The sequence below is a fragment of the Chrysemys picta genome, chromosome 1 (genome assembly GCF_011386835.1).
Source record: "Chrysemys picta bellii isolate R12L10 chromosome 1, ASM1138683v2, whole genome shotgun sequence".
Taxonomy (NCBI): domain Eukaryota; kingdom Metazoa; phylum Chordata; order Testudines; family Emydidae; genus Chrysemys; species Chrysemys picta.
Window position 1 is genome coordinate 72,996,540 of NC_088791.1, and position 23,546 is coordinate 73,020,085.

Consider the following 23,546-nt stretch of genomic DNA (forward strand, 5'->3'; position numbering starts at 1 on the left):
TTAACTAGCTACAGCCTCCCTCCTTGTTCCCAATGCAGAGTCACAAGCCCCAGTACTCACAGCCCCATGCAACTCTGGGCAGCAGTGATACTGGGTCCAGCTCCGGCCTGTCCTTCGCGGCAATTCCTCTCTGGCACAGTGCTCCTCCTGGCTCCTGTCCTGGGGTGTCCCCGATCGGCCCTGTCCTTCTCAGGCCTCGGGCAGGTTCTCTCTGTTTCACTTTTCCAGGGCCTGCAGGTTGCCTCTCCCTCTCCTTGGAGCTCCAGCACTGCCCCCTGGAGTTTCCCTCCTTTTTTCTTACTCTCCCCCTTAGGAAAAAGCTTTAAAGGGCCATGCTCTCTAAACCCCAAAGGGGTTACATGTGTGTTTGTGTTTTTAATTTTTGGTAATAGACCATCTGGTCTTTCTTACTGACATCCACATATTTAAGATTCTTGCTGCCACTTGCCCTAGCTCTGGATGGACAGTAAATAATAAGAATTTAAACTATTAATGTATTAACAGGTGACAATCCCAATTCTCAGCATTCAGAGATAAAAGGCTTGATTTTCAAAGCTATGTAGGTACCTTAAGATACAGATAAATGCCTAGTGGGATTTTGAAAAGTGCCTAGCCACTTTACTCCTATTGATTTCAATACAGGCACCTATATAGAAAATTTGACCCAAATTAAATATTTCTCCACCATCATAATGTTTTCTGCCATTGTTTCTGTATCACTTACACTAAGTAGTGCCTTGGCTAGGATAGAGAACACCATCCATCCTGTCCCAGCTATCATATTATTTTATTGAGCTTGAATACAAACATTTATCAGTCCTCCTACGCTCCCAATAAGTGTAATAATCTCAAACAACTAGACTCATTCTTTCAACTCTGAAATTTCAAAGGTCTTCTGAAATTCATACATGATTTATGGGTTGTTGGTTTTTTGACATAGCAGATGTTCCTTTGACTAGACTGTGTCCAGATCTTGTCTCAATAGAATGGCAAACAGAAATATGCTGAACTGCTCAAATTTAATCGAAGTAGTCAGTGAACCACAAGATCTGCCTGCTCTACCACTTTCATACCGAATTGGATATCTGCAATCCAAATCTGTAGCTGAAAACTATCATGTACCTTCAGGTTTCTGATAGTTTGTGTCATGTTTCACTGCCTTTTAAGCCAAAGTGAGATGCAGTAAGTGGCAAAACCGCAACATGTCAATCAAATACCAATTTGTATTGGTGAATGGCTGGAAGAATTTGAAGCATCCTGAGATACATTGGGCCACAGGCTACTGACCACATTATCAGAAACACTTTCTCCCTTTTTCTAATGATGCAGTTTGCCAGGTCTTCTTTTCTCTTGTCTGATAATAGGAATAACGTTCTTGGTGTTGGAGTATTCTCACCACTGTTGTTGATAGCCTTGAATACTTTTTCTCCATTCTGCCTTGAATATTAGCACTTACATACTTTTCAGGACTTTTGTCTGAGACAGAAACCTTTTCATCTTGTACCTGTTTGTAAATTGCCATTCACACATATGGTGTTATACAATAAATAACACGTTCATTCTTCCAAACAATTTCAACAGTTGCATGTATCTTTTGAGGTCTGACGCTCAGTCACGTTCCAGTTGTTCAGAGAACTGTACATCATAAGTTAGTGGCTGCTACTTTTCAAGAAGAATAACAAATAGCTCTTGAAGAGAAGCACCTAAGCCCAGATGTATCTTTGCAAGCACTTGTGTTCAAAGTCTGCCTTCAGTACGTTTCAGATTTAAGTGGAGAGCGGAAAGAAGTTAGTTTTATTGTGAAACAGCAAAATTGCTTTTCACCAGATTTTAAGACGTCAGCTTGTTTCTTGTTCAGCTAATTTCTTGCTACCAGTTAGCACAGTTGCAATCTAAAGTTCCACTGAGACATTTTTAGGAAGTGGAACCCTGATCATTAATATTATTTAAAAGCAGAAATCATGCAATGAGGCAAAATAGTAAATCCTGAAAGCCTAATCTCTGAATAACATCTGTGAGTTGTCTTTCACCCTTCCATTAGTATAGTAAGGGACAGATTGCGGCTATAAACAACTTAGCACAACAAAGGGTAATGTGACAAGGACATACTGGGCAAGATCAAGTTGCTGGTGCAAATTGAGCCTAAACAACATCTCAAACTACTAAAACAGAGATAAGGGTGTTGTCCTGCACTAGGAAATGTGGTCAAGTTTAGGTTGGGTTTCTCTAGCTTGTGGTAACTAAGCCCTATCTAAACTTGACCACTTTTCCTAGTCTGGACAGAGCCAGTCTCTCCAGGAGTGTCAAGGGAGCATGGGCCAGAACTGCCCCTTTCGCACCTAGAAAGGATGCAGTATGTACTCCTTCCTGTGCCAGCCCCACTGCCAGTTTCCAGTCCTCACCCCTTTAAGGAGGCAACAAGAAGCACACAGGCTGTATTTGTCACTAGCCCCTGCACAGCAAAGAGTGGGGAAAACATCCTCTATCAATAAGAATGTAGAAGTAGATGTCCATAGCTTATTGCTTTAGGTTTCAAATGTAGGATTGTTGATATAAGCTTTGAGCCACTAAAGATTGCTCCAGCCTTTTGGGAAAAAGTTTTGTTACCTTGGGGAAACCAATACAAAACTGTTCACGGTGTATTCAGAAAAGGCTGCTAATGGAAGAGGTGTGTATGTGTGTGTTGGGAGGGAGGGATCTGTTAAACAAATACTTTCTCCAGGTGTTGGTGACCTAGTTGTTCTGGTAGGCAAAAGCAACACAACAATCGTTCAAATATACTGAAGATCTGGAATTTTTTTCCTTAAAGCTGTAATTGCTAGAAAGATGCAGACACTTAAAAAAACCCACATCACTGAGCTACATGTAAATATGAATTTCTCAGGTAGAAAAAGGAAGTTGTTTCAGATTGAGAAGAAAAAAATCTGAGTTAGTGGATCCTTTTTATATAAAACCATTGATGAGTAAAATGTGGTATGAAAGTCATGATATGCTCTTGAAAATAAATATCAGCTTTGATAAAGCGTAACTAGGACTGGTTTCTCACTCAGCTGTGAAGTGTGGAGATCAGGTTTCTTTGATGGTCCTTGTAGTTGCAGAAGCTATAAGAAGAAAACTCCAGGACTGTATTTTTTATTCTTTCTATACTGCAGTATTCCTACAGTATTAGATGTCATTGATTTGATACTTTTGACTTAATGATTTGAATCATAAAACATGCCTCTTTCATGCTGTCAGATGTCAAAAGACTGCATGTTTTCCTAAGCTCGACTAAGAAAAACATTGTCAATAAAGCAGCAGCAATGGGCTTTTAAACAAAATTCTACAGTTGTACAATCTGTAGTTTTGCACATTTTTCTCTATACCTGATACAAATTAAAAGTATTTTTCAGGCCTGAGTAATTGGTTTCCTTACCTTTATAATGTATGTAGCTATATAGATGTGAATTTAAAATAAAATGAATTAAATTTTAATCACTCGTACATTACTTTCCTATTTCATCATCTCCCTGTCCTCTCTACTTTTTCTCCAACACACTTATTTTTGATTAGGAGTACGTCATATCCAGTCATAACCATGTTTGCTGAATTTGGGGAAAGACTAGCTTGTAAGTAGAGTCATAGCACAGTAGTTTGTATAAGGGGCAGCCTTTTTCTCTGCTTCTGTCATCTTTCCAAATATGTTGCTTCCAGTTCTCTGGATAGGGGAGGAGGAGAGAGATTATTCGTAAACATTGTATCATCCTTTTTTCCTGTGCTGAAAAGCAGAACCATGGTGATGTGCTGTCAAGCCACAAAGCTGTAGTGTAGTATGATGCAGCATTAAAAGACTATCACATGAAATGTACATTTTTGCTACAGTAAATTGCTAATAAACTAATTGGACCTGTTGCTGTTGTTAATATACTTCCCTTTGATAAACATTGTCACTCAGATTCTCTTTTTTATCTGTGATAGTGAAAGTATTGCCTGCCCTCAGGTCAGTTTGGGATTAGATGAGGTCTTGTTACTTCACAGTGACCAGGCTGTTTTTACCATGAGAGACGTTGTTTTGGTCTCAATTAGTAGTTTCTGGGAATGTAGACAGGAGTTAACTAGAGATAGAGAAAAAAAATCTATCAAGTCATTTTTGGTAGGCAGTGCCTGTCCCAATACAGGATTATTCCCTATAGCAATATATACTTTACAATGCTTTGTCCCATCCATTTCTAATTGATTCAAGTGATGGGACTTGAACCACTTTCCAGGAGAGACTATTCTAGTATAATAATTTCTTTTCTGATATGTGTTCAATCTAAAACTTCCTTTAGTTAATTTCATCCCCATTTCTCCTAGTTATATGCCCCCTTTCGACATCTTAAACAATTCCTCTCCTCAACCTTCATTGACTTTCACACGACATCATAACCCCACTTAGTCAGTGTTTGGCCAGGCTGCACACATTTAGTTCTTCTACTCTTTCGTCCTGTCAGTCACTCCAGTCACTTAATCATATTTGTTACTTTTTTCTGAATTACTTAGTTAAATAGCTGCCCTGGTTCTGGAGAGCTCAGAACTGTACCCAGTATTCCAGATGCTTCAGCAAGAAACCATTTCTGTGGTTCTATTAGAATCTTTTTTCCAGTTGGCTTCCTGATATTTCTAACCTTTCCAAGCCCCTTTGTATTCTTTTTCTGTCCTGCTCATATTTGCTCTACCACCCAATTTAATAATATCTGTGAATTTAACTAATGTCCTGTTTAGCCCCTCTTCTTCCATAGCATTAATCATTATCATTAAAACACTAACTAAAACCATGCCCAGCACTGATCTCAGCAGCACCCCATTGAACCTCTTGTTCCAGCTTGATAGATTGCCACTTCCCTCTGTGTTGAGTCTTTTAGCTCGAAATCAGTCCCTGTGATGCTGTTTATAGCCGCACAATTTGAATACATGTATTGAGAAAGATTGCATTAAAGATAATAGGTAGGTTTGAGTTATACCCACTAGTTCATGCTCGCCATCATTTAGTATCAAGTCTACTACAGCTCGATTATGATTACCCGCACTGCTTGTGTTTTTGCATAGCCACAAAGTATAATACCATTCCTTTCTATTTTTGTTGTTGTTGTTCTTGCCTAAAATTGAAGGACCACTCCTTCTTCTTACTCAAACTAGAAGCACATGCTGAATTTTTTTATCTGCATTAAAGCCTGATCAACAAGCAGCTCCACCCCCTTTGAAGTGAGTAAGCTGGTGCCCCATCTGATGCAATGGAAACAGGTTTACTGCTTTGTAGTTTGGTATTTCATTTGTAATCAAAGTGCTTGATTCGGTTGCTTTACTATTACAGCAGGGCATTTAGTTTTGGCTCAGGATTAAAACATAAGGCATGTTTTGCTGCTGGGTTCAGCCCAAATTTACTGTGCTTTCTAAAACAATTTGTTTTGCATATCTGTAGCTAGGTTAAAATGGCTGCCAGTATTCAAGTGAGACAGATCAATTGCCCATTCTTTGGCAGTAAACTTTACCTCAGGCTCATAAGCACTAGGCTGTGCAGTTTTTAAATAAGTTTGGGGGCGGGGGTTGTTTTGGGGTTTTGTTTTGTTTTGTTTTTTCATTTAATGCATCTTTTCCCATCTGGAGTTCTAACATTTGTTGTACAATTCTGGTTGGAGACCACTGTGGATGGAATTACAGCCTCAGCTTCTGTCTAAATAGTCCTCAGGCCACTATGAACAATTCTGTTTCTACTGTCTGCTTTACATGGTTAGCAATCCCAGCCTGGAATTCTCAGATGAGTAAATCATTGGCTCTTTGTCAGTTTTCCTCCCTTGCCCCAATGTTCTCTGATTCTCTGGATTCAGCATTTTAAGACCAACTTCATATTCATTTAATTGTACAACAGTGAAAGGTTGTTATTTTTGAATCGTGTTTGGCTTCTTTCCCCATTTTAATTTCCTTTGCGGCATAGAGGCTATTGTTAGTACTTATAGGGCCGGATTCACAAAGAAATTTAAGCATGGTGATGCTGAATAAATTTTAGCTGCCTAGAAAATCACTGGAACTCACAAAGCCTGAGTTAGGCTCCTAGGCTCTCTATTCAATGAATGGGGAGAGAGACAGACACCTTAGACTGGGATTCACAAAAAGTCAGTGTGTTAGGCAGCTCCCCAACTAAGCTAGGGATGCCAAGCTGAGGGATGTGCTAAGCTCCACCCCCCTTTTCAGATCCAGGCCCAAGTCCAGGTTGCACAGAGGCACCTTCCTCTGTTTGGGATTCTCAGCTGCAAACCCTCTCTTAAAGTTAGGTGCCTATGCTGTTCTTGCAAAGGAGGAGGAGCAGCTCTCTCATAACTTTTAGCCCAGTGGTTGGGGTACTCACCTGGGATGTGGGAAATCCCTGGTTCAAGTCCCCCCTCTGCCTAAAGGGAGAAGGTTTTTGAACAGGGATCTACCACCCCTCAGGTGAGTGCTCTGAGCTATGGGATAGTCTGACATGAGTAGGGCCCTACCAAATTCACGGCCATGAAAAACACGTCATGGACCATGAAATCTGATCTCCCCTGTGCTATCTGTCTATTGTAGGGGAGGGGCAGGGCTGGGGGCTTCCCAGCTGAGGGCTCCTACCCTGTGCCGGGCTCCAGCTGCTAGTCCTAGCCAGGCTGGGGAGGGACAGAACTTCCTCTTCTCTTGCAGGGGTGGCTCTCAGAGCTGGTTCAGACCCACCTCCGTGAACCTCCCCCAGCTGCAGGAAGCTCTGCGGGTGCTGGCTGGGAGCCCAGCTCTGAAGGCAGCGCAGAAGTTTGAGAATGGCACACCTTCCCATGCTTTCACTCTCTGCCTCTGGCCCAATGACTCTTTCATTATTTATTCACAGTGGAACAGCTTCAACAGCTTTCCCCTCCTCCTCTTCCACCCCATTAATCATTTTGTCCAAGCTCACCTATAGGCGCTTGCTTCAGTAGGCGAGGTCTGAGCATGCTTACCAGATCAGACCCCATAGATGAGTTAGATGGAGGGAAACCTATCTTTCCCTTGTTTGTGCATTGCACTGAGGCTTATGTGTCTGGGTACATGGTAAGGGGCTGCAGTATACATGCACAGAGGCAGAAACATAGGTACCCAGAAAACTTATACTGCAAAAATGTAGGCACTAAGCAAGTTTAGAGGGGTTAGCAACAGCTGAGCAGGTGGTTTGTGAATCCCTGTGGACGTGAATCTGGGACTTAAAGACCTGAAGAGGCATTTAGGCATCTAAGTCTTTTTGTGAATGTAGCCCATAAATGTGAATTCCGTGTAGTATAAAAAAGTCCTTGCTATCAAAAAAGTTGCTGTTTCTGTGAGAAAGATGTTTAATTTTAATGAAACCACATTTATAAAATGCTTCCATCTCAAAATTCAGCACTCTGTGAGCTCTTCCTTTAGAGGGGCTTATTTAACGATGCGTAAAGAAGTAGGAGTCAGTCAAGATATGTAAAACTATAGACCTTATGGACAACAAATTCCAAGGCTTGGCCATGCTGCATCTGGTTCAGATCCCAAAGGAGGGGCTGTAAGCAAGCACCGACCTGGTCTCTGACAGAAGGTAGAGCAGCCTTGAGGCTGCTCTATTTTACACCCAGTTGCATATGATGCTCAAGGGCCAATCTGGCAGCCTTATAGACTAACCTTATCAATGACTCTTTGCCCTGGCCACGGCCACTATTCCACGGGGTGGCATAAGGCCAGCTTTCAGGAATTCCCCCATGTAGCAGAATCTCCAGCATGCTGGTTAGGCTGGCTTTAAAGGCTGCTCTGTATTGTTGAGGCCATGGGTGGCACAGAAATCACCGCAGAATCAGGATGCTAAAATGGGCACTTTTGCAGCCCATCCTTTCCCACCCCCAGCTGAACCCAGAAGATACTCGACACATCTCAAGATCTGTCTCATAAACCTCAAGTGAGTTATGCTGTTATGGAAATTGTGATGATGTCCCAAATCAAAGAAATCTTAATAATGGTTGAGGAATAAACATTAAACACCAAATAAACTCCAAGGACTCAACAATCCCATTTTCATGCAAATATTGTTGGCAAGAAAAACAAACAAACTATATTTTATGCCAAGAGAATTGTTTCTAATTACAAGGTTTTTCAGTGTTTTCCTTGAGATGTCAGCTGCTCTTAAAAGATAACACTACATCTTGCTCATTTGTGGAGGCATGTAGAAGGCACAGCAGCATGAGTTAATGAGTATAAATCATAACTTTTATGAAATGTAGAATGCAGCACAGTATTTGTACTGATTCTTAGCCGTTGTGCCATATATTGCTGCTTCCCCAGAGAGTTCAATCTTTCTCCTTCTGGCTTTCCTTCCAGTTCCAAGGATCACTCAACACTCATTAGAGGTTAGTTCCGAGGCCTTAATTATCCCCTCCCACACACAAATACACAAAAGGAGAAAAGTTAAGGCAAATTATTATCCATGGCTTGAAAGCCACAAGCATCAGACTGACTCATCCCCTCTCACAAGGGAGGGAATTGTGGGCCCAAGGAGAGAGGATGTCCCAAGATCCATGGGAAAATCCAGCCATGGTGAGGAAGCCACATGGAGGGCTTGCCCTGCAGTGCTCCTCTCTCAGGAGCTATGCTGCTTCTGTCCGCCTCCTCCCCCCCCCACAACCAAACCCCTGCCCCACCTCTTCCAAATGCAGGAGACAGCATAGGGTAGACTAAAAGCATTAACCCCCAATTCAATTGCCATAGAAATTCAATAAGTTTGCTACGTAGAGCAGGCAAGGAGCTGTTCCCCATGCTGTCCTCCCATCGCCACAAAGCCCTGTCTGCACAGTAGTTGCAAGGAGGAGTTGCAGCAGGCTCCGCATAGCATAGTGCTGTACTGATTCCATTGCCTGTCTTGCTTCAGCCTTTGGTACAAATCTTTTCCATCTCTCTGTGCAGTGGCAGCCGGGAGAGAGCAATTCTAGCCCTCTGATATCTTTCTCATTATAGCTTTACCCTTCAAATCACCTCTATTCCAAACATGTTTTGAGATCCATGTATAAAACATGCATTTCCAAATTTGACTTTATTGGATGCATTTCTGGGCTGTTCTCAACAGTTTATTCTGTTCCCTAAAATGGAAACTGTACTGAACACTTGGCATTTTGTGGTACTGCTTTGTCATCAGTTTTGATCAACGTTTCTCCTTAAAGGTGGAATGTGCTAATTAGCACCCTGAACTTCATAAACAAAAATTTGACTGTAGGCAATTCTAACCCTATGTTTCTGCCCAATTACCAATTTTAATTGCCAAGTATCATCTGACATATAATTTTGTCATGTGAAAATTTATGATTATGCAACTGCACTTATTACTAGATTAGTCTGGCTCGGTTTTTCATCTATTATTAAGCGTGCTGGCTCACTCAAGAGTTACAGAATTTGTGGGTTTGGGGTGGTTTTTTTTCTGATCTCCACTCAGGACTGTGCAGATTTATTTCTTCTTTTAAACAATCACACGGACCCCTAGGAAAGTAGTCACTCTTGTAATCAATTTCCAATGTTTTCACCTACAGCAGTTTCCAAATTTGTCAACTTTCTATCTGCTAGCTTTTCGTACTTTGATTAGATTACCACAGAACAGAGACCTGACAAATATTTATCAAAGATCAGCACTATTTTTATGTTTGTGTTCAGAATAAACCCTTGTAGTAATACCATTCCTATTTGGCTGCTTTGTTGACATTGCTGTGCTGAAGAGAATTTGTTTCACCAATTGGAAATTCATGTGTTCTGTAAATTCTGTTCTTTCTGAAGGAAAATAATACTGATTTTTCATTTAAGACTAATCACCCACAACTTGATTTTCATCTTAAAATCCGCAGACAAAGGCTCTCCAGCTCCTTATTTTGTTTGTCAGAATATTTTTATCTCTATTTTGTTGCACTTTACAGACTCTATCTTGACCTTGAATTTTAGATGTTGCTGACACAGGTGATTGACTGAAATGTGCCATTTTCTGAGATACACATTATTTTCGCTTGAACGTCAAATACATTACTGTTTTTTCTTATCTAACAAATTAAATGCACCCAATCCACAAAGTGGTGGTGATCTGGGTATTAGTTTTAGCAGAATGATTCTGGTATTTTAGTAGCACTGTCTCTAAAATCAATAACTGTGTGTTTACTGCCTAGTTGACACTACTTCAGCTTCCATTTCAGAGGAAGCACAGATCTTTTAGTTTCCTTTAAATAACACCCTGACATTTTTACGGTAAACTTCAACAAAGCAAAGAATGCCAGGTTGGCACCCCAATGCTTTAAAAGCTGCCTTATTAGCCTCCCTTGAGATATTTTTGTAAAACCCATGATGCACAATTTGAGTGATGATTTTTACAGCTTTTTTGCATTTGTGAATAGAATGTTAATGAGAGAGCAACTGAAGTAGAAGCAACTAGTATTTAATCCCACCGTCATCTTAATATGAAGTTAGCAGGGGAGCATGGCCAGTCCTATCCCCGAGGGAGCCCTATCAGAGGAGTACCTGTGAAGTTACACACACACAGCCCTTCCTCTTTCACATGGGCCAAGGGAGATCCACAACAGAGGATCCCCTCATTGTGGAGGTAAGCTGTGCCCCTGTCTCAGTTTGATCTAGGCAAACCGTTAAAGTTGATTCAAAGAAGTGCACTCTGCCTTGTGAGTTGTGGCTACATTCATGCTGTACAACTTTTGTCCATTGTGCTCAGGTCTATCACCCTTACTCATGTTGAATAGCATCTAACTCAATTAGACTATTCACATATAAGGTATCACTCAACATGAGGAATGCTGGCAGAATTGAGCCTTTGGTAAAACTAGAAAGTATAGCTGTTCTCACTAAACTTTATCACGGAAAATCACTTGCAGTATTTTTCTGTGACTTTTCAGATAAAAGAACAGTCTATCATCATTATTTTCACTCTGTTATCTTGTGTTCTTGCAATGGTTTGCTTCTGTTAGTTTGTGGAAGAGAGATTCTTTTTAAAAGGGATAACTTTATTTTATTTTTTTAATTGAAAAATCCTTTCCTTTAAATCCTTACATATTCTTTGTCATGCTTTGCTCTAGAGGGATAATCCACAATATAAAGAAAATATTTTAATCATAAATGTGTAATACAATCTTTCTTTGCTAGTAGTTGTAAAATTTGTTGAATTATGTAATGAAGTAAGGTAATTTTTTTGGCTATAATAAGGGGGGGAAACAACAAAGTAATAACCATCAATGGCTATTAGCCAGGATGGGCAGAGATGGTGTTCCTAGCCTCTGTTTGCCAGAAGCTGGGAATGAGAGACAGGGAATGGATCACTTGATGATTACCTGTTCTATTTATTCCCTCTGGGGCACCTGGCACTGGCCACAGTCGGAAGACAGAATACTGGGCTAGATGGACCTTTGGTCTGACCCAATAGGGCCGTTCTTATTTCTTATGTTTGCCTTACTGGTTGAAATTTTATTATTAATTTCAGTTCTAACACCACACTTCACTGTAGCAGATCGTAGCCTTCTGAGATGAATGGCTACTACAGGTTACATGCAGTGTTGTTTTAATCGTGTTGGTCCCAAGATATTAGAGAGACAAGTTGGGTAAAGTTATATCTTTCATTGGACCAATTTCTGGTGGTAAAAGAGACAAGCTCTACTTCAGGCCTAGGAAAGATACTTGGGGCATGTCTGCACTTAAAACACTGGATCAGCGCAGCTGCGCCACTGTAGCGCTTTAGTGAAGATGCTCTATGCCAACTGGAGAGAGCTTTCCCATTGACATCGTTAATCCACCTCCCTGAGAGGTGGTAGCTATGTTGGCAGGGGAAGCTCTCCCGCCAGCATAGGCCTGATCTACACAGGAAGTTAGGTTGGTATAACTACATTGCTCAGGAGTGTGGATTTTTCACACCCTGGAGCAATGTACTTATACCGATATAGGTCTGTCATGTAGACCAGACCTCAGAGTGTCACAACTAAATACAAGGTGGAACAGATTGTTTCACATAAATAGTTAGCACGTATTCTAAGAGACCAGTGAAGGTGAAGTGGTGAACATCCCTGTAGTCCAAGGACAAAAAAGGGCATTAGTGGGTTACAGATTGTTGTAATAAACCATAACAATGTGTAACTCACTAAACCCCCCTTTGTCCTACGACTACAGATGTGTTAACGGGCCACTTCACCATTTAGGTGGCTTGCTGCCTAGTGGAATCCCTAGCCCCAAGTTAGGCACTTAGGCTCCCTGTACCATGTCTGGGGAGAGTTAGATGTCCTCTGTGTACAAAGCCGGCTCCAGGCACCAGCTTACCAAGCAGGTGCTTGGGGCAGCCACTTCGGAGAGGGGCAGCACATCCAGCTGTTCAGCGGCAATTCGGCGGACGGTCCCTCACTCCTGCTCGGAGCAAAGGACCTCCCGCCGAATTGCAGCCGCAGATCGCGATCGTGGCTTTTGTTTGTTTTTTTGTTTGGCTGCTTGGGGCAGCCAAAACCCTGGAGCCGGCCCTGTCTGTGTATATATATCTTCCTACTGTATTTTCCACGGCATGCATCCGATGAAGTGGGTTTTAGCCCACGAAAGCTTATGCTCAAATAAATTCCTTAGTCTCTAAGGTGACAGAAATACTCCTGTTCTTTTTTCTTTGAGCATAAGAATGAGATTCACAGAGGCCAGCAAGCTGAGCAGAAAGCTGCTAATGCTAGGGAATGCTGAGAGAGGTGTGTGGCCTAAGCCCAGCCCTTTGAGTGATTTAGGTGCCTAAATCTAGACTGGAGGGAAGATCCTGCCTCTGCCCAGATTCACAACCATTAACCCTTTCCTGGAGTTAGGCACTTAAGAGGGTTTTTGAAAGACACAACATTGGTGGTGCTGCTGCTGTGGTGGTGGCAGCTGCTGCTTAGCCCTTCCTCCCGCCCCCTTATAATCTTTATCCCAGTGCTTAGAGCACTCACCCAGGCGGTGGGAGACCCATGTTCAAATCACTCCTCTGCCTCATGAGAAAAAGAAATTTGAACTTGGCTCTCCCACCTCTCATGAGAGTGCCCCAAGCACTCGGATATTCTGGGCTGGGGTCTCTCACAACCTTTCTTTTTCAAACCGAGCCACTATATGCAAATAATTAAATATGTATTGGGCCAGAGAGAGAGTGAGAGAAAGTGACTCTGTAGGCCAGTGGTTAGTGGCATTAAGGCTCCTAAGTCTCTGTGAAACTAGTCCTTTGCTTCTGTGATTTTCTTCACCCACCCCTAAACTTCTTTAACACTGTTTTCCAACCAGTACTGATGCTGAAATGGTCTTTTATTTCAAACCAGCTTTACACTCAACATGGAGCCTTAGCAAAACCGACAATCTAGACCACTTCTTTCGGGGAGCAGAGAACCATCTGCTTTACACCATCAAATCCTTAAAAGCGCTGGTGCTAAACCCAGTGTTGAGGCTGCAGGGGCAATAACTCTTCTACTGAGAAAAAGCCAGGAGAGTTTTAAAGCTTTTCACACAATACTTCCTTATTGTAGGAGGATGCAATTGTTCCCAGATTCTTCAGGCACCGATTCTATTGGACAGTCCTGGAAGATTGTGTACTCGTAGTAAAGATAAGGAAATTTAACAACAAAGTGTTTACTGGTTTCCCTTCCCCTCACCTGCTTTCACAGAAGGGAGTGATGCTCTCTTTGATAGAAATAATTTAATAAAAACCTTCATGCAAGATATGCCAATAGCGACTTCCAGCTAGCAGGCATTTGGCACAGATCCTGTTGTTTTGCCCTAGGGGAGGCTTCCTTGTTGCTTACATTGCAGAATTGCTATCTAAAGCCACAAAGGTTGTTAGTCAAGTCGTGGCTGCAGTAACGTACAGGATGTTACAAACAGTGAGCCTGATTCTCTCTACCACTCAGTGCTTTAATTGTGTATGGCTTAAAACAAGTGACTTAGTGAAGTTACTCCTGATTTACACTGGTACAAGAGGAGAACTGGGTCCAGTAAGTCCATTCTCTGAATGGGGAAAAGGATCCACTAAGCACTCTGTCCTAAGCAGGCACAATTCCAATTGAAGTTCTAGCCGCCAAGATATTATTTCAAAGCAGTAACTTCACTGGGAGTTGAGCTTGTGCAAGGAATCTGTGATTAGGTGATAAATCTGTTCTTACGTCTGGCCACCAGTACTCATACAAACTCATGAACAAGCAGAATTCAGTAGAGAGTAACAACACTTAGTTATATATGTATGCGTCTGTAAAGAGCACAGTAGTCCCCTACCACTATGTAATCTGCCTGCTTCTACAGACAATCAAACCCAGTGCACATGGGAGTTCGGGGGAGTAAGAAGAGCAGCACATGCGGGGAGATTGGGATAGAACTATTATGCAGAGTTAGAGTGGCTGGGACTGTCTTCCCAGATCATTATTCTCTGTGTTCTAGAAGTGGTAAATGCCAATTTCAGTGAAAGGCATTGTACTAGACCCTGTACAAACATATACCATGGAGCAGAGTGAGGTTGGGATTTACCTCCTCCTTGGACTTGTGCATAAGTGGATATAACAAGAACTGGTATGTACCTTATTTAGTACAGTTTGTATTTAAATGCCAGATATAGCACTTGATCAGATTTCGTCCAATGTAAATACAGACTTTGTTTAAATGACCATTGTTTGCTATGAACATGTCTAATTTTTCACCAAATAGTCATTTCAGGGATTACTCTATATGGGGATAGTCAATTATTTTTTGTGAAGGTCCACTTTTCTTGGTCAGGGAATAATCAAGGTCCAGACTCCAGAGAAAATAATAAATAATTATTATAAGTAAATAAAAAGATTTCAGGGTCTGCTTAAAATCTGGATTTGGCCCGCAGTCCACCTGTTGACTACCCCTGCAATACACATTAACTTGATTATCATTTCTTAACTACGCTTTTTCATTGTAATTATTCAGATCCCTATGTGAAAATCCATCTGATGCAGAATGGTAAGAGACTGAAGAAGAAAAAGACAACAATTAAAAAGAACACTCTGAACCCCTACTACAATGAATCGTTCAGCTTTGAGGTACCCTTCGAGCAAATCCAGGTAATGTCAAACCCTGCTTTCCCCTTCCTCTGAATTCCATTTCTCAGCCCTCATAAATATTTAACAGGGACCTTGTTAATTCTGAAGTGTGCATGCCTTAATTAGCACCTATGTGCCAGCCCCGCTTTACGTTAGATGAGTGTGACTGCTTCAAGAGGGAAATGATAACATGCACGGAACTTATGAAGTGTTGATTCATCAGTGAAAAATGGATAACTGATGTTTTAATGTCAGAAGCAATGGATTCCAAAAAGAAAAACCAAACAGGAAGATAGTGATAAGAGAAGAAATGCACTAACAAAAGTTATAGGGATAGGAGTTAAATGAGTTTCGGCCATTTTCCCCATATCATATTCATTATTTAATTAGCCTCATCATATCTGTGGTATCTGGGGATGGAGGTGTGATGTACAGTTTCAGTACAAAGGCTACAGTGGCTCTACAGAGTCGGGCCCATGCTCAGAAGGGGCCCCCGCCTGCTCTGCTTGCACTGCACCCCGAAACCCCACTGGCTCCCCCGGCCCACCACTTGCTCCTCTCAGCCCCCTGGTTGGACCCCAGTGCACCTCTGGCTTGGGACAGTCTCTGCTTCCCACCACCTGTGAGTCACCACCTATCTCCCCGGAGCTGAGCCGCCCAGGACTGGTGTAGAAGCCTGGCCAATCTCAGCCAGGTGTGGGGGGAGACAGTGCGGAGGGCTTGGCTGGGCAGGCCCTGGCCTAACTGATCGCACCACTCCCAAAGGGCCGGAGCGATTCACGGCCCTGGGACCAGCCCTGGCTGTGCTGCTGGCTCAGCCCGGTAGACACGGTCGCCTCCCAGCAGGGCTGGTGAGTGCGGCTGGGAGGCAGGGCTTGGGGAAATGGGTCTGTGGGGAGCATTGGGGGATGCTGGGCTGTGAAGGGGCGGAGAGGATCTGTGTGTGTTGGGGCACTAGGTAGTGATGGTTCTGTGGGGGGTGCTGGGCAGTTGTGGTAGGGCTGAGGGCAGAGGGGTGGTGTTGTGCAGGGTGCTGTACATTTGTGGGTGGATCTGGGGGGCACTGGGCATAGTGGGTCTGGGGGGGCCTCTGGCCATAGGGAGTCGGGGGGCGTTCGGGGAGGGGGCTTGTGGTGTGGCTTACGCCCACCTCCAAGGGGAAGAGGTATGCTGGCAGCAAAGGGCCAGGCAGGCCATTTACAACTGCCGGTTTGTAAATAGCGCCCTCGCACTGGATGGAGTAGGGCCTCCCCTGCCATGCCATGTCCCATTGCCTCTGGCTGGTCCCTCGCTCCAGGGACTGACCTCCCCACACCATGCTCCATTGCCTCCATGGGGGCCCACAAATATGTTTGGCACCAGGCCCACAAAAGGTTAATCCGGCCCTGGCAGTTATAGTTCCTGTTGTTTGACTCTTCTGAATTATCCATTTTAAATGGAATAAAATGCTTAAACACAAGTAAGTTAACTGACAGATCAAGAAAAATTTTCAAAAGCAGCTAAGTCCCATTTTCAAAAGTGATTTAGTAGCTAGATTTATCTAAATATCTCAGTAGTCAGGCACCTAAATATAAAAAAATCAATGGGAATTAGGCACCTAACTCACTTACGTGCTTTTGTACATCTGACTCTTGGGAGCATAAGTGTCCAAGGCCCTGATTTTCAAAGGTATTTAGGTACCTAGCCCTCTTTGAAATCAATGGGCCTAAATATCTTTGAGGATCCTGGCCTAAATCACTTATGAAAATTGGACTTAGGTACCTTTGAAAATTTTACCCGTCCTGTTTTAATTGTTTCAAATTTAACTTTCTTGTGGTTCTGTTAGAATGGTTTTATTACTGTTTACCTCATCAGGGAGTCTCAATTCAAAAATATGTAATAGGGGACCAATATCATAAGTCATTGTATTTAGGTATTTGTTATAAGAAACTGTAGTTTAAAAGGTAAGTTGTGGTTATGTTACTTCCATTTATAGAAAAACGTATTTAAACATTATTTAAATGAATACTGTAAATGTTGCTGTGACCTTTGGTACTTCAGGTATAACATTCATTTAGGTAAACTTCCACTAACATGTCGGGTAATGGAATAATGGTTATACCAGGTCCAAGATCATTAGAGAGCAGAGAAGAAAGGGATCTTGGAGGCAAAGCAGAGTTGTCAAAACTAGTAGGAACAGCTCGTTAGCAGCACCAATGTGGACCGTAAAACAGGATACGAATAATGTCTTTCAACAACCTCATCATAAATTCAGATTTGTGTATTTGTGAACAGTCTGCAGCTATGCATGCACACAGAATTGTGCAAAAGAGAGAGGTGATCCTGGAGCACTGAGTTTTTAAAAAAAGATTTTAGTGAACTGCTATCTTAAAAGTGCTGAGTCGACCCCACTGGAGTGTGAAATCCTACACAGGACAAGCACAAAATAGGCAGCTACCCCATTCTGTTCTGCCAGTGTCCAGCTGTTAACCTCTGAGTGTGAAAGAATAGTTCAGGCTCCATGCCCACTCTGGCCACTCTGAGGTTGCCAATACAGGTGCTTATTGCTGTTAATGGTCTTTTATAGCAATATCCACAGACATTTGCACTGAAACTTACGTTTCAAATAGGCCACCAATCAGCCACCAGATGGCAATGATTTTCAGTCACTAATTAAGCCGTGCAGATTTGAATCAGTGACCAGAAAATGAAACTCATTTCATGATCAATCCTTTGAGCCCTCCATTCCCACCCTCTCAAGGCCACAACACTGTTTGTACTGTGTCCATCCTTGGGGGTATGACAATTAAAAAAAAACATTCCACTAGTCATTAGGCTAATGGTTCCCAGTAACATCAGGCATTTTATTTTGTACCATAATAAGAATTTTAAACAGTTTTACACTAAGATAAAGCCAATCCACTTTAGAGCAATGATCATACCCTGCTCTAATACATAAATGTCCATTTAGGACGATCATTGACAATAAAAACAAATACACTGCAAGCAACATTATGTTGTAAGACATCATTCTGGCTTCTAGAAATAGAAGCATGAAGGATATTGCATTTTATCATGACTGGATTTGGGGAAGAGAGTCTGAGTTTGATGTGCACTTTTGTCATAAATGATTATGTAAATACTTACATGCTTGGAGCTGTCATATCCTCCTCTGGCTCATTGATTTGTGCACTCTCTCATGGGAAGGGGCTATAAAGAGTCATTATGACTCAGCTCTTGTAGCCTTTACTCACAGGAGTAATCCCATTAATAGTAGTGGAACTACTACTGCAAGTAAGGACTGCAGGATCTGGCCTTTTTAGAATAAAAGGATGACTGACCCCTTGGCACTAAAAATATTTATCTTTGTAAATTACGTTTTCCCGCAATTCATAAAACCTACCTGTAGAAACAAATCCCAGTCTATCATGAATCCAGGAGCTGTGTACATTTATAATATCATGAAGCAGAGTTGGGAAAACAGGCATACATTCATCTTTTAAAATGAAAGTCTCGAAGGGAAAGTGTATACAGTTAAGTCAAATCAGCCTGAGGCTGTTTCATCTCAGATGCTATTGAGGAAAACCCAGTTTCACTAGGGGAATAAGTTATGTTTGTGCTATTCAGACAAATAATAAGGACCAAATGAGCACACACACACTTACTAATGCACAACATCGACACCCTGAGATTCACTTAGACTGGGCCATATGGGAGGCAATACATAAAACGGTGTAATATCCAATCTCATTCCAACCTCCTCAGCATGTAGATTACATTAGCCTGACTTGCCTTAGACTTTCTCATGCACCTAAATGTAATTTACACCCTTATGTAACAACTCTGAATTTGGTCTCCTGAGTCTACATTGCTGTAACTAACATCGTGGAGGACTAGAAAAGAGGCCTGGAACACAAAATGCAACTAACAACGAGGCGAGTCTAAGAAGTTGTAAGTCACACTTCTGAATCTGATCCTCTGAGTTTGTGGGTGTAACTTACACAAAGGGGAGGATATAAGTTACACCAATGTCAACACTTTTAGATTCACATCTCAAGTTAGCCCTACAAGCCTATGCCAGTCTAATCATCTTTCCACAAAAAACAAGTTAAGCTGTTCGTCTTTTTAAAAATATTGCCTCAGAACCCATTTGAATAAGAAATTTGATTAGAAGAAAGCTGTGGGAGGGACTTTGGCTCAGAACCCACCCACAGTAGCTTTCTTGGAACGTGCTGTTTATTGTCCTGCTTTAGTGTCCTGGCTTCTATTCCCGGCTCAGCCACTGACCAACCTTGGAGAAACTGAGGCACAGAGAGGGGGCAATGACCTGCCCATCTGTAAAATGAGGATAATGATGCTTACCTCCTTTATAATGCACTTTAAGGTTTACTGATGAAGTTCACTATATAAGAGCTAGGTAGCATTATTATTGACTTCCAAGGTGGGTGCAAAAGCCCATTCCATGGGAAGATAAAGTGCACAGTAGTCATTTCACATGCTCTGTTGCTGCCTGCAAAAAACAATAGCACTCTGACTCCTATGTAATTCTGTTTGTTTGGGATTTCACATCAGAAGCCCAAATAAAAAGACGAGAATAAACAGCTGTGTTTTGGCTCTGTGGGTGGGTTTCTTCTCCAGAGAGTTGTACTTTTGCAGTCATGTTTCCTGTCGGAGCTGATTAAGATAATAATAATAATAAATTTTCATGTGGTTTTGAAGATATATCTCATAGTGGGCCAAAAAAAAAAAATAACAAAAGGTATATCCATACCTGGCTATCGTATTTTACTTCACACACATCTGATCCCTACTCACATGGTTCCTTTCAGCCAACCACTGCTTTCTTTTAGAATCTTTCTAAAGTCCATGTCTTCAAACATGCAGAAACAGGAGCTACATCATCTTATGTTGATATAAATGAATGTAGACCCAGGGTGCAGCCCTCTTGGTGTGGCAGGGTGGAAGAGCCACCCTACACATTGGCTGTGTGTACGCGATTTGGGGAGCACAAGAACACTGGGGTATGCCACCTCTTGAGCTGCACTGTGCATTCCTTAGCCATAACAAAGGATCTCGTCCATATAATGAGCGTACCAATCAATTGCCATGGCTGTTTTGATCTTGATTTCATTCGTAGGAGTTTGCTACCTATTATTTCAGACTTTGAATTCTCATATCATTAGGAATCTGCTACTACTCATTGTGCTACCCACCCTCCCCCTTCTCACCCACAAACTCTGAATTCCAGTTCTGTACTGTATTTACCTGCAGGTCTTGCTCATTGCTCTTTCTTATCTCCTTTTAGAAAGTGCAAGTTGTTGTGACTGTTTTGGACTATGACAAGATTGGCAAGAACGATGCTATCGGGAAAGTCTTTGTGGGCTACAACAGCACTGGTGCAGAGCTACGACACTGGTCAGACATGCTGGCCAATCCAAGGCGACCCATTGCACAGTGGCACACCTTACAGGTTGAGGAAGAGGTAGACGCCGTGCTTGCAGTCAAGAAGTAAACAAAAAACAAAAGAAGCCTTTCTGCATTTGCCCACATAGTGCTCTTTAGCCAGTATCTGTAAATACCTCAGTAATATGGGTCCTTTCATTTCCAGCCATGCGTCCCTAACACAGATGAGTGGTACTTAAAATCCCGTTTTAATTTGCACAACTTTAAATGTAGAGAGCCCTCTAAAGGCCTTTCATTTCACCACTGCCCCCAGATCTACTCTTCTTTTAAGCAATATGATGTGTAGATAGAGCATGACAGAAATTATTTATTGTATCACACAGTTGTATATACCAGTATGCTGAGAATTTATTTCTAGTTTGTGTATTTGTATGTTGTAAACGTTTCCTAATCTGTGTATATCTAGATGTTTTTAATAAGATGTTCTATTTTAAATTATGTAAATTGACTGAGATATAGGAGAGCTGATAATATATTATAGGGTAACTATTGTATCGTCTGCATTCCAGCAAAAATTCCAACTTGTAAGGCACTAGTAGTGTTACACTGACGTATTAAAGGACAACTTAAATCTGAGCTTTCAAGTGAACCGTTTAAAATAACAAGATATGCCTACGCAGTACACCTTGGAGGGGTGAATCCAATTTTGTAGACTTCTTTTTCACAGGCAACTTAGCATGATCTGAGCAGCTCTGTGGCTGACCTCAAGGAAGCGTAGCCAATATATCATTTTTTCTGTATATATTTAAAAAACTGAAATCATGGCTTTACACTGACAGTTGAGGAAGCAGTTCCATGGGAGATAATTTAACATAACAACCACATGGGGGAGATTGTGTAGGGGGTGGGGGGAATTTCAGCAGTAATGAAACGCTGCATAGAACCATGAAAAAAAAAGTAGCTCTCCATTATCACCTTTATACAAAATTAACATACTGTGAATTCCAGTTGCGATTTCACATTCTAGGATTCTAATGAGTTTGCACATTAGACTTTGTAACAAAATATTTTATTATACTAACAGATTAGAAGGAATGCAGAATATTTTTAAGCACAGCCGTGTATGTTTATTATACAAGTTTCATGGTGAACAGACAGTATTGTAATCCCATCAAAAGAAGACAAAAATTAGCCATAGTTCTGAATGCACTTCAAAGTAAGCCAAAAGAGAACAGCTAGTGACCTTTTTATATACTATTTATACTTAAGTTTTAATTTGTCCTTTAAAAACAAGTGAAACAAAACAAACAAGTTCAAGAAAACTGAAGCAACCTCTTATGTATACTAGATGCTCATTTCAGGAGGAGTTTTTAAATGTTTTCAATGTTATTCTGTAGTAAATGGCACTATTATAAAGCTATTAGTCATTCCATAAGAGTCTTGAAAGACTGCTCTGTGTACCACTGTGACTGCCGTGTGTGCTTAGAAATGTAGTTTTCTCAGTGGATAGCAATCAATTTATTCCGTAGTGATAGTGTACTAATACTGCCATTCCCTTCTACTGCACTGCCGAAGGAGTGCATAGCACAAGCACGTCTAGTTACTATGGACCAATTTAGAACTGACGCGCTATGCGTAGGACAAGGATGTTATATAGATTGGGATGACCACACAGCATTTTGTCCAGCACTGTGCAATATTCCACATTCCACCCCTTCCCTCCCACCCTCCATTTGTAGACAGTTTCGTCTCATGGCTAGACAGCATATGATCTCAGATTGTAGAATTTCATCCTGTCATTTTGGGCATTACGTTTTATCTCACATTTCATCCTTTGAGACTTTATTTTATGGACTGTGAATAATGCTTTGAAGACTTAGTTCTTTTCAGTACCACTAAACACCAAAAATACACAATACACCTTTTGGAGGTGTGATTTTCTTTAAAAAAAATAAATAAATAAAGCTACAGCCTGAAATTATGTTAAACTAAACAGGGGTGTGAGCAATGGAGTCCATACTGAAAAATAAATTCCCCAGCCCCCTCCAGATTTTACTTATGAGGGATAAGGTGTAGTCCTACAGAATTCAGCCCATGTGTAGCAAACCAACCCAACTCTCATTAAACTGGGAAGCCCAAAATGGATATGAATCACACCACTATAGTCGCTCCCCACTCCAAAATATAGGAATAGCAACACTGATCATTTTTAGAGTTGTTTCTTTTGACATGAAACATGGAAAAGGTACAACTAAGGCATATTCTGAGATAACATGTGTGAACACAGGAAGTGTCAAGCTGGAATATTTTTTAAAGGACCAAATCCCACCAGAGAAAGGAACTAGGTTGACAGAGTTGCAGCAGAGAACAGGTATTCAGCTTCATGATATCCAGCTTTAAGTTGTTCATTCAAGAAATTTGCAGGTTCAAACTGCCAGAACCGATTCATTGTGTTAAGGTATTCTTAATGCATTCCTACACTGCCAGACTGAATGTCACCAGAGAATTGGTTTGTAATGTACTATGACTCTCAGAGACCGAACCTGCTATATGACCAAGATGACATATTCATCCTCAAAGAAGCCACATGTACCTTTCTGACAAAGCTGTGTAAAGTATTAGAATCTGATGCTGTAGAAAGATCCTAGTTGCCTTTGTGTATATTTACTGCCTGCTTGAGTGTTTCTACATGTGGGTTTTCTCTGTATCTTGTAGAAATGTTTGGGGTGTTTTATCCTGCCATATTGCTCGTGACCCACGAGCTGACAACTTTAGCTGTATTTTACCTTCATTTTTGATGAGGTGGTTTATATTTTGTTTCACTTTGTGTAGTAAATCCCCCAGTAGAGCTGTCGTTAAAATAACATACATAGATATTCAATAAAAATGTTTTATTTCCTGTTGATGTCTCAGTCTTTCAACTCTTTTGATTTAAAATAAAAAAGACATTGCTCCCTAATGTTTATGAGCACAGTCACAGTCTGGCTTCACTCTGATACAAGTGGACAAGTAACCAAAAATCTCAAACTTAACAGCTGCCTGGTCTCTGTAAGTATAAGGGCTAACTACGAAGAAAACCCAGACACTGTAAATGTGCTTCCATTACTTTCCATCAGTCAAGGGCAA

At 41.5% G+C, this 23,546-nt stretch overlaps 1 protein-coding gene and 1 long non-coding RNA gene across 24 annotated transcripts in view; one reads left to right on the plus strand and one right to left on the minus strand.

The window, feature by feature from the left end:
• The window catches only part of LOC135974003 (uncharacterized), a 53,672-nt gene extending 53,413 nt beyond the window's left edge, over positions 1–259 (minus strand). Inside the window, exon 1 of the long non-coding RNA XR_010591119.1 lies at positions 61–259. This is a non-coding gene — a long non-coding RNA (uncharacterized LOC135974003). The remainder of the gene's footprint in view (positions 1–60) is intronic.
• The window catches only part of SYT1 (synaptotagmin 1), a 510,915-nt gene extending 487,592 nt beyond the window's left edge, over positions 1–23,323 (plus strand). For all 23 annotated transcript variants that reach the window (XM_065559631.1, XM_065559651.1, XM_065559656.1 and 20 more), the window contains 2 exons: positions 14,926–15,059; positions 20,323–23,323. In XM_065559631.1, the coding sequence (XP_065415703.1) occupies positions 14,926–15,059; positions 20,323–20,529 (341 nt within the window). In that variant the 3' untranslated portion in view covers positions 20,530–23,323. The remainder of the gene's footprint in view (positions 1–14,925; positions 15,060–20,322) is intronic.
• Positions 23,324–23,546: the final 223 nt, after the last annotated feature.